The 11,745-nt window shown below is 41.2% G+C and overlaps 1 protein-coding gene across 2 annotated transcripts; it reads left to right on the top strand.

Moving 5' to 3' along the window:
• The first annotated feature begins 2,810 nt into the window (after positions 1–2,810).
• On the top strand, positions 2,811–11,469 carry LOC118634726 (importin subunit alpha-1). 2 transcript variants are annotated; one of them, XM_036269458.1, is made up of 11 exons: positions 2,811–2,913; positions 3,930–4,027; positions 4,172–4,309; positions 4,870–4,958; positions 6,727–6,995; positions 7,257–7,351; positions 7,442–7,705; positions 7,909–8,142; positions 8,361–8,543; positions 10,128–10,277; positions 11,126–11,469. In XM_036269458.1, exons 2-11 carry the CDS (start codon positions 3,953–3,955, stop codon positions 11,216–11,218), a joined length of 1,590 nt encoding a protein of 529 aa, XP_036125351.1. In that variant the 5' UTR covers positions 2,811–2,913; positions 3,930–3,952; the 3' UTR covers positions 11,219–11,469. The 2 variants fall into 2 exon arrangements, with proteins under 2 accessions (XP_036125351.1, XP_036125352.1); XM_036269459.1 differs by lacking the exon at positions 2,811–2,913 and adding an exon at positions 3,600–3,667.
• The last annotated feature ends 276 nt before the right edge of the window (positions 11,470–11,745 follow it).

Here is an 11,745-nt window from a genome sequence, read left to right on the forward strand (position 1 = left end):
TAAAAACAAAAAAACACTGGTTATAAGAATGCTCAGTGAACTTCATGAGAAATTCAACAGCATAAGAAAGAATTCAACAGCATAAGAAAGGACATGGAGCCAAGGACATGGAGCCCTGGTAGGTTTGGCTCAGAGGTTAGAGCGTCTGTGGGTTCAGTTCCGGTCAAGGGCATGTTCCTCGGTTTTGATTCATTCTCCAGCCCTGGTTGTGGTCATGCAGGAGGCAAGCAATTGGTGTGTCTTTTTCATATCGATGTTTCTCTTTCTCTCTCCCTCCCACTCTATCTGATGATAAATGAAAAAATATCCTTGGGTGAGGATTAAAAAAAAAAGGGAATGTCCTTGATGATGCTATAAGAATTATTAATTGTATTAAGTCTCCACCCTTGAGTACACATTTTAAAAATATTTTTTGGGACAAATGGAAAGTGTACATAAATCACTTCTGCATACCAAAATGCAATATTGGTCTCCGGAGGAAAACATCTGTGTGATATTTGAGTTGCAGGCTAAACTAGCTACTTTTTCACTGGAAAGAATGACTAACTGACAAATTAAGATTATTCAGACTTGGTCACAGTTAGGTTTCCTTCTCCAGAGCAGCTCCATTCTCAGGTTCACATCATCACAGCACGCAGTCCTGTGGAAGAGAGAGGGTATCTCACTCTCAAAGACCTCAGTACACATTTTATTGCACTGTGTTACATCTTCATCACCAAACTAACCCCTGTGACTGGGAGAATGATTGCTGGTTGGCCTAGGCCAGAGGACTTCTCCTGAATCTCCAGACTACAATAACTAAGAGTGGAGGGTGCATGGTTCCCCAAGGCAACCTTGTATCTTTCAAAGGTAACTTTCACCTTTTTTTGGGGGGGATCCTCACCCAAGGATATTTTTACATTGATCTTCAGATAGAGCTGGAGGGAGAGGGAGGAAGAGAGAGAGAGAAACATCAATATGAGAGAGACACATCGACTGGTTGCCACCCACACAACCCCAACCAGGCCTGGGACTAACCACAACTGAGGTACATGCCCTTGGCTAGGATCGAACCCAGGATTCTCCAGTCTGCGGGCAATACCAGCTAAGGTGGTAGCTTTCACTTTTGAAATATTTCTGTTTCAGATGCAAGTACAGAACAGTGGTTAAGAACATTCATGGGTTCTGAAACCATACATCCTGGGTCTGTGAACCTGGACAAATTACTCACTCGTGATTCAGTCTTCTTTTCTGTGAAATGGAACAGATAATAATACTACCTTGTAGAATTGTGAAGATGAAATGTATTAATATATGTAAAACCCTTAGAACACTTTCTGGGCATATAGTACACAATATTTTCAAGCAAAAGAAAACCCTATTTAACTAGCTTAATCAGCAAAGGAAGTGTATTGGATGACATAATTGCAAAGTCATGTGATTGCCACCTTCAGAGGTAGGGCAGGCTATTGATTAGGGTTTTCCTGATTTCTCCACAATTGTCCTATTTAAATTTCTAGGACTCACATCTCTCAGTTCAGAGCAGAGACTCCCTTCCTACCTCCAAGCATTAAACACAGCCTTCTTAACTGAATGAATTTAGGTCACATGCCTGTCCCTGAACCATTAACAGTAGCCAAGAGAATGCCGGGCAATGACAGATTTAGGGATGAATTCTTTCCACATTTTTGCATTTAGGGATTATGCTGATTGGGTAGGTGGGAGTAGAATCAACCTCCTATGAACTCCATGGCTGCTACACAATGAGTGTGGCTGGCATAAATGCCTGCAAGAATCTACAACGTTCCATGTTTGAACTTATTTATAGTAAATGAAAAACCCATTATCACTTTTCTAAAAGTACCCATTTTAGAATACAGAAATTTGCAGAAAGAAAACAAAATGGCCTTAAATCCCGATGCTCTGTTAACCATCATTGGTACTTAAAAAATGTACATGGCACAAAAATGCTAACATTTTATTCAGGAATGTGCAAAGTACAGCATAGATCATTACTGGAAGGATTGGCAGAACTTGTACACGGACTGTATACAGGGTGGGCACAAGTAGGTTTACAGTTGACACAAAACAGTTTATTCTTGTATTATTATATATTCGTTATTGTATTACTTATTTGTATTACAACTGTAAACCTACCTTTGTCCACCCCTCTGTACATACAGCGAGAGAGGGAGGAGAAACAAATGTGGCAAAATGTTAACATTTGGTAAATCTGGCTAAAGCTTTACCGTTCTTCTGTATTTAACATTATTTAAAAATAAAAGATTGTCTAGAGAAACAGGCATAATAAACCTTTTGTTACTATATTTGTGATTTCTATGCCGTCTTTCATGACGCAAGATAAAAAAAAAAAAAATGCCACACCTGCCCCTCCCCTCCACAATGGCCACAAACCCCTGCCAAGTACCGTCTGTAAAATATGCATAGCAATATGTCTCTATATCAACATTTTAAAAGAGAATGATTTGGGGAATCATCTGCAGTTCTGGGTTAAGAGAGCCACGAGAGAAAGGACCAGCGACTTGACACGAAGCCGCAAAGCTCGGAATCCCAGACCAAGGCGGGGCCGAGAACCAGCCCACCCTGTGCCGGGAATTGTAGTCTTTCCCGTCGGCTCTGCTGGGAACTCTGGGATTGCGTGGCCGCTCCCTCATCTCGCGATGTTATCCTCTCTGCGGCTAGGCCCTGTGACCACCCCCCCCAACGTGTTTTTCAAATCCACCAATAGATGCTCAGCGTAGGCTCGAACCAGCCAATCGGAATGCAGAGCCACCGGGAAATTTAAATCGCGCCGGCCGGCTGCACGAGCCACACCGTCTTAGGGCTGATCCGTGGTGGACGTTTTCAGAGCAACCGAACCGCAGTCTGTCTTCCCCGCACCGTCTCGTGTGAAAGCCTGAGCCGGCTGTGTAGGTACGAACTCAGGCCCCAGCCCGACCGGGACCTGAACGGCTGGCTCTCAGGCCGCGCTCTGCTTGCGGGTGGCAGGAGGGGAGGCCCTGGGTACACGCCCGGCCTGGCTTTGGCCTCTTTCGTTGACGAGGCTTCCCGGGCGTCGTTCGTTGCGGAGGAGGCTGTTTTGCGATGTGGGCCCTCGGGCGTTGGACCGCCGAGGCTCTGCGAACCTCCGCGGGAGCCTCTGTGCTTGGCGACTCGCTCGCAGAATCAGAGTGAGGCCTAAAGGCCAAAGTCCCGGGAGGGGGCCCGGCGCCGCTGCATCTTCCCGGGGTTGAGGGCAGGGGAAGAGACCGGAGTTGGGGGGGTGGCAGGGAACTCTCTCTTAAAACGTAGGCCTCGGGTTGGTTGTGTCAGTTTTATAAGCCAACATAATGGAATAAAGGTAAATTGAAAAGATCGAAGTACATTGTGTCATCTTTTGGAGATGGTTCGTAAATATGCGAGTCTGAATGATGTCAGCTGATATCAGCCTAATTAAGTGCATTCCCTCGAAATTCCTGGAAATGAAAATGTTTACGAGATGGTGAAGATGTACAACAGTGTCGCAAATTTTTTAGTGTTGACAACATGTTATGGAAGACTTGATAGCACAATAATGAACCAGATTTTTTTTTTTTTTTTACTTTTCAAATGTGTGGAATGTGCCTGTTTTGGCCATTAAAAGACCAGAGGCTCTGAGTATATTGCGCCTAGAACATAGATGTTAACTGTAAGTTGTGCTTCCCTACTTTGTCTTCTGTTAACTGTATATGGGTTGTATATAGTAGAGTCTACAGCTGCACTGTCCAACATGGATGGTAGTTACCAAACGCTTGTGGCAAGTGCGAATTTTGAGCTATGCTGTAAGCTTAGAGTACACGCAAGATTTCAAAGAATTGGTAGGAAAAAAGAATATGCAATATCTATTAATGCTTTTCTTACTGACAAAGCAAAATGATAACGGATTTTTTTTCCTTTCCCCCATCTTGTAGCTTTCTTCCTTTGTCTCATAGTCATGTCCACCAACGAGAATGCTAATTCACCAGCTGCGCGCCTTAACAGATTCAAGAACAAGGGGAAAGACAGTACAGTGAGTACCTTCTGTTGCTTTCATATGGTATTTTTTAAATGGAGAGATAATTGAGAAGGGGTTAAAACTCTGAGGGAAAGTGGGGGGGCTCACTTTGCAACAAAACCTGAAATGATAAGTGAAATTATGTTATCTTTTCCCAAGGAAATGAGGCGTCGCCGAATAGAAGTTAATGTGGAGCTGAGGAAAGCTAAGAAGGATGACCAGATGCTGAAAAGGAGAAATGTAAGCTCGTTTCCTGATGATGCTACTTCTCCACTGCAGGAAAACCGCAACAATCAGGTAAAAATATTTTAGCTTATGAATTGTGGTAAACCCAGAAAATCAAAATGGGACTTAAATATTTAAAAACATTCCCAGCCTTATGGTTTTAACTATAAAATCTGTGAAGATTTGTGTGTGTGTGTGTGTGTGTGTGCTCTGAATCAGTAGTTCTGATGGGTTCTTTCCTGTCCCCTCTTCATAATCTACCCAAGCTGATTCCAAAGTCGTCTTAAACTCTGATCTCCCTTCAAGTTTCCCTGCATTTACAGCTGCCAGCTAGTAACTTGACCTGGCTCATTCCATTACCAACTGAAAGTGTCTAGAACCAACCACTTTCTGGCCTATTTCTATCTTTTTTTGGGGGGGGGGGGGTGTTCTCTATTTTTTGTATTTGTTTGGGAACAGTTCTACATATAAATTAATGAATGTTTAATTAACAGGAAAAATTAAATGTAGGGCTAATAAACATTTAGTAACTGATTATAAACCTAAAAATGTCTTTGCAGGCAAGTAGGGCTTTTATTGTTTGTATTTAATCTAAAAAATGATAATTTGCAAAAACTCCACTGCTTTTGTAGGGCACTGTAAATTGGTCTGTTGAAGACATTGTCAAAGGCATAAATAGCAACAATTTGGAAAGCCAGCTCCAAGCTACTCAGGCTGCGAGGTGAGTCTTATCTGGTGTAGCATGGGTAACCCTAGAAATTACCTTTTTTAGATTTTTTTTTTGGTGGGAAAGAGATAGATAAATATGTGGGTAATGAATGTTTAAACCAGCCTTAGACCTATTTTCTGTCTTTTTTAATCTTCACCTAAGAATAGTTTTTCCATTCTTAGAGTGGAAAGAAGGGGTGGAGGAAGAGAGAGAAACATTGATGTGAGAAAGACACATTGTTTGGTTACCTCCCACACAACCTTGACCAGGATCGAACCTGCAACCCAGTATGTGCCCTTGACGAGGAATCGAACCCAAGATTCTTTGGTCCTTGGGCTGACACACTAACCGCTGAGCCAAATCAGCCAGGGCAATCTTTGGTATACATACATATATTTTTTAATACTCATCAGAGGATATTTTTCTATTTATCTTCAGGTGGAATGGGAGGGAGGGAGGAAAGGAGAGAGAGAGAAACATCGATGTGAGAGAGACACATTGACTGATTGCCTCCTGCATGACCCCAACCAGGGCCTGGGACAAGTCACAACTGAGGTTTATGCCCTTGACTAGAATCGAACCTGAGATTCATTGGTTCACAGGCTGATGCTCTAACTGCCGAGCCAAATTGACCAGGGCCCTTTGGTGTATTTTTAAAGACAATTACAAAGTTTTTGATTAGCATACCCATTTAGAAATAAGTATATTTAGAATCTTATCTCTCATTATACACAAATATTTGTGACATCCACCACAGAAAGGATTATAATAATTTCTGTGGCTTGACAGTGTGGAAAATCTAAATGAAAAGCAAACATGGAAAAGATAATTAACCTTACTTGGTCAGAGAAACACAAATTAACAATGAGAGTGTAACGGTCAGATTGTTAAAGTTTTAAAAAACTGACAAGATCTAAAGTAGATTTCTGTAGGGATGCAGAGAGGAGAGTAACCTACATTACTGGTAATATTTTGATTTTAGGAAACAAGTACAGTAGTTAAAGACAGTACATATGGCCCTGGCCGGTTTGGCTCAGCGGTTAGAGCGTCGGCCTGCGGTCCTGAGAGACCCGGGTTCAGTTCCCGCTAAGGGCGCGTACCTCGGTTGCAGTTTGTCCCCGGCCCTGGTCGGTCGTGCTGGTGGCAGCCACTCGATGTGTTCCTTTCACATCGATGTTTCTCTCTCTCTCTGTTCCTCTCTCTCCCTCCCACTCTATCTGAACAAAAAATGGAAAAATGTCCTCGGGTGAGGATAAAAAAAAAAAAAAAGACACTACATATGGCAGTGCCATGTAATCAGTGTGTTTAGCTCCTTTTAAATTCCAGGATATCTGGGCCAGTCAATGTTCTCTCTCATCAGTGTTTCTATCTTTCTCTCCCTCTCACTTTCTCTCTTACTGAAATCAATAAAGGAAAAAAAATAAAAAATAAAAGGTTGCCTAAAGCCCTGGTTGGTTTGGCTCAGCGGTAGAGCATCGGCCCTCGGACCAGTGAGTACAGGTTCGATTCCAGCCAAGGGTACGAACCTCAGTTGTGGTTTGTCCCTGGCCCTGGTCGGGGTCGTGCGGGAGGCAACCAACCAGTCGATGTGTCCCTCACATCGATGTTTCTCTTTCTCTCCCTCTCTACCTGAAGATAAATAGAAAAATATCTTCAAGTGAGGATTAAAAAAATAAGGTTGCCTAAAGTTCAGAACTCTTGAACTGCATTTTTAATTGTTTTTTACACAAACTTCATTTGTTAATCTTCAATTTTTGTTTCTCTTTTTGCTCTTCTTCAGGAAACTGCTTTCTAGAGAAAAACAGCCACCCATAGACAACATAATTCGGGCTGGTTTGATTCCAAAATTTGTGTCCTTCTTGGGCAGAACTGACTGTAGTCCCATCCAGTTTGAATCTGCTTGGGCCCTCACTAACATTGCTTCTGGAACATCAGAACAGACCAAAGCTGTAGTAGATGGAGGTGCTATCCCAGCATTCATTTCTCTGTTGGCATCTCCACATGCTCACATCAGTGAACAAGCAGTATGGGCTCTAGGAAACATTGCAGGTACTTGACATTTTAAATTCTTTTGACAGAATGTCTCTGATCATGCTGAGGTTGGGAGAAGTGCTTTGTTATAAGTAATAGTGACCTTTGTGTCAAGGTTTGGACTTCCTTTCCTTCCAGTGCTTATTAAGTGTGAAAGTGGCACCTAAGTAAGTTAGGGAATTTCTGAGTGTTGTCTTTATGTTAAGACATTGGTACACTGAGTCACTGAACATTGATGGTGCTAGAAAAGTAGATAGGAGTAATTTTGTCCTTTTTCAGGTGATGGTTCAGTTTTCCGAGACTTGGTTATCAAGTATGGTGCAGTTGACCCACTCTTGGCTCTTCTTGCAGTTCCTGATATGTCATCTTTAGCAGTAAGTCACTGACATAAGTTATTTGTTGATTCTAATTTTCCCACCTCCTCAAAAAACAGGACCTTTCATTGCATTTTTCTTTTCCCACAGTGTGGTTACTTACGTAATCTTACCTGGACACTTTCAAACCTTTGTCGCAACAAAAATCCTGCACCCCCGTTAGATGCTGTTGAGCAGATTCTTCCAACTTTAGTTCGTCTCCTGCATCATGATGACCCAGAAGTATTAGCAGACAGCTGCTGGGCCATTTCTTACCTTACTGATGGTCCAAATGAACGGATTGAAATGGTTGTGAAAACAGGAGTTGTGCCCCAACTTGTGAAGCTCCTAAGAGCTACTGAATTACCAATTGTGGTAAGTTGTTGACTTTCAGATGAGAACATAAAGTATAAGGAACATAATCAGTTGATACTAATGTTGACACATGGACATGCAGGTTTTAGGCCATGATAAACCTATTTATTACTTGTCAAGACTTTTGGGGTATAGAGTTTTTTTGAGCAATGTTGGAAAAATAAAAGACAACCATCAGCATAACATTTTTTTCTTCCTTTTAGACGCCTGCGCTAAGAGCCATAGGAAATATTGTCACTGGGACAGATGAACAGACTCAAGTTGTAATAGATGCAGGAGCACTTGCTGTCTTTCCTGGCCTGCTAATGAATTCCAAAACTAATATTCAGAAGGAAGCTACATGGACAATGTCAAACATCACAGCTGGCCGCCAGGACCAAATACAGCAAGTTGTGAATCATGGATTAGTCCCTTTCCTCATTGTTGTTCTCTCCAAGGTAATGAAGTCTTAGGCCTTTGTGGACAGGCATTTGGTAGAGCTGTGCTTGATAAGATTCTTAATGTACCAATGTTAGGTTCTACTGGCAGTCCTTTACTAAATAATGGCCAGTAATCTCTCTCACTTAAGGTTCACTGGTCACTTTTTCTAAAAGAGTACTTTTGGAATTTTATTTTTATAACCCTCTGAATAAACCTGTTTTCTTATGTTTATTAGGCAGACTTTAAGACACAAAAGGAAGCTGTTTGGGCTGTGACCAACTATACAAGTGGTGGAACAGTTGAACAGATTGTATACCTCGTTCACTGTGGCATAATAGAACCATTGATGAACCTCTTAACTGCGAAAGATACCAAAATTATTCTGGTTATTCTGGATGCCATTTCAAATATCTTTCAGGTAAGTCTTAACAAGGTGTCATTTGTTTGTATTTGTGTTTGATGATGTTTGGCTTACTATATTTTATTCCTAATTGAACCAAACATGCTAGCATATGTCACTTGGTCATAGTGATTGATGGTGGGTAGATCCTACTCAACAACTTTAAACTTATGATTATAGCTATTTTTATGTACAAAAGTTATGTCTAAAATAATGATCCTTGGTGTATTCATTACCCAGAATAAATAATTTGTCAGCGTTGACCTATATCATCCTAATGTCCTTACCTAAGCCTCCTAAATTATTTCATCTGTAAATATTTGTTTTTCCTAAGAGTTGAGGACTTTTAAAAAATCTAACCACAGCCGTGGCCTGGTAGCTCAGTCGTCCCTTAAAACCAAAGGGTTGTGAGTTTGTCCCTGGTTGGGGCACAGACAGCAGACAACTTACCCACGTTTCTCTTTTACTTTGATGTCCCCCCCCCCTTCTCCCTTTCTCTCTCCCCCTCCCCCTTTCTCCCTCTCCCTCTCTCTCTCTTTCCCTCTCCCTCTCCCTTTCTCCCTCTCCCTCTCCCTACCTCTCTCTAAAAATCAATAAACATTCTTGGATGAGGATTTAAAAAAAAATCTAACCACAATATTCTTATACCTAATAAATTCTTTTGATATCAACAAATAACTCAGTTAGGGAAGTTTGTTTTTTATTCATTTGTTTGTTTTTGTTAATTCTCACCCCAGGATATTTTTCCATTGATTTTTACATAGAGTGGGAGGGAGAGAGAGAGAAACATCAGTTGTGAGAGAGACACATCAATTGGTGCTTCCTACACGACCCAGACTGGGGCCAGGGATTGAACCGGAAACCCAGGAACCTGCCCTTGATCTAGAATCGAACCCACAGTCCTTCAGTTTGAGAGCTGATGCTTCAATCCCTGAGCCAAACTGGCCAGGGTGGGAAATTTGTTTTTATGCGTCATCGGCTGCCTTTCTCCCACAGTGGTTGGTTCTCCACCTTGACTACACTTTAGGATTATCTGGGGTGCTCTTACAAAACAAGAATTTCCTGTTTCCCTCAAGAGACCAATTGAACCTGGATATGGTTTCATTTTTAAAGTTGCCCAGGTGTGATAATGATGAACAGAAAAGTTTGTGAACTATTCAAAGATCTTTGTAAAGTTACAGAAATAGTTGCTAAGAGCAAGTACAGATCCGATCACTTTGAATTAAAAATGTAAAATGGCCCTGGCCGCTTTGGCTCAGCGGTTAGAGCATTGACCTGCCAACCAAGGGGTTGCGGGTTCAATTCCAGTCAAGGGAACATACCTCTGTTAAACGGTTAGATCCCTGGCCCTGGTTGGGGTCGTGTAGGAGGTAACTAATCTGTGTGTCTCTCTCACATCGATGTTTCTCTCTTCCTCCCTCCTTCCTTCCCACTCTATCTGAAATTGAAAATCAATGGAAAAGTATCCTCCAGTGAGGATTAAAATAAGAAAAAAGTAAAATGGAGATAGTTTTTATCTCGTAGGGTTGATGAAGGAACTGTCAAGTATTTATTTCTGTCTGATATATATTAGTACTAAAATATAGATTGGAATTTTTTTAGGCTGCTGAGAAACTAGGTGAAACTGAGAAACTTAGTATAATGATTGAAGAATGTGGAGGTTTGGACAAAATTGAAGCTCTGCAAAACCATGAAAATGAGTCTGTGTACAAAGCTTCACTAAAGTTGATTGAGAAGTATTTCTCTGTAGAGGTGAGTAACATGGTAATGTTAATAACTTGTAAAGGAGACATTTACTGTCAAGCCCATAGACTCTTTTTTTCTCATACTTTTTAAATAAGCCCTGTACCTATGTTAAATAGAGCAGAATAACAGTTTAAGCGGGATATAATGTAATGTACATATTTGCTCCCCAAATGTTTGGCTTTATGATATATTTTTAACCTGAAATTTTAAAGTCAATTGTTTTCAAATGAATAGCCTTGGGAATCTTAGAATATCTTAAGAGTAAGCTTGTGTCAGGAGTCAGTGAAGTAGATCAATACTCTGGGCCTAATAAGCAGTTTTTCCCTTGCTTATTAAAGTGACAGGTTAAGAGAAAAAAATCTTCATTTTTTTGTTATCATGGTGGCATTTCTTAACCCGTTCAGAACCTCCCTTCCCAAGTACTAATGAATTGGCAAGTTTCAGTAATTTTCCCTCCCTCGATTATTTCAAATGTGGTACAGGATTAAAGATGAAATGTACAGCTGAAGACAGAACTTAAGAGTAAATACAGCCCTGGCCAGTTTGGCTCAGCAGTTAAGGCATCGGCCTGCGGTCCCGAGAGACCCGGGTTCGGTTCCCGCTAAGGGCATGTACCTCGGTTGCAGTTTGTCCCCGGCCCTGATTGGTCTTGCGGGTGGCAGCCACTCGATGTGTCCCTTTCACATCGATGTTTCTCTCTCTCTCCCTCCTTCCCACTCTACCTGAACAAAATGGAAAAAATGTCCTCGGGGAGGATAAAAATTTTAAAAAAAGTAAATACAGACTTGGCGGGCTACTGCTTAGAAATATGTCATATTTATGGGATTATATTGTTTTGTTTTTAATACTTCCAGGAAGAAGAAGATCAAAATGTTGTGCCAGAAACTACCTCTGAAGGCTATACGTTCCAAGTTCAGGATGGCACTCCTGGAACCTTTAACTTTTAGATTGTACAGCTGAGACATCAAGTTGTTTGTTGTGTACTATGTTTGGTATAAGTTTGTCTTACTGTTTCTCTACTAAGAACTCTTTTTAAATGTGGTTTGTTACTGTAGCACTTTTTACAACGAGACTATACTTGAACAGTTCCAAACTGTACATACTGTATGAAGCTTCTCCTCTCAATAGGTTTCTTATTTCTATGTGGAATTTCATATCTTGCAGTGTCCTGTAAATAAAGATTAAATTCCACCATTTTTGTTATTTTACCATGCCTATGTTTTGCTTTCCAATTTGGAGCTCTTAGGTTATACATGAAGGGTAATAGAACCAAAACGATGTGACTAATTAGAGGTGTGTTCTGGTTATGGACATCATTTGGTGTGAGGTTTATGTCATCAAGGATACAGGGGTGATAACTTTTCCTCCCTGCCCTGGGTTCTGGCTTTACTCTAGACTGTGTCTCCTCTTGGTAAGTAATAATGGCAGTTGGCACTGCCATTTCACACAAGCCAGAAAAATTTTTTAGAGTTTT

The sequence above is a fragment of the Molossus molossus genome, unplaced genomic scaffold, assembly GCF_014108415.1.
Source record: "Molossus molossus isolate mMolMol1 unplaced genomic scaffold, mMolMol1.p scaffold_m16_p_19, whole genome shotgun sequence".
NCBI lineage: Eukaryota > Metazoa > Chordata > Mammalia > Chiroptera > Molossidae > Molossus > Molossus molossus.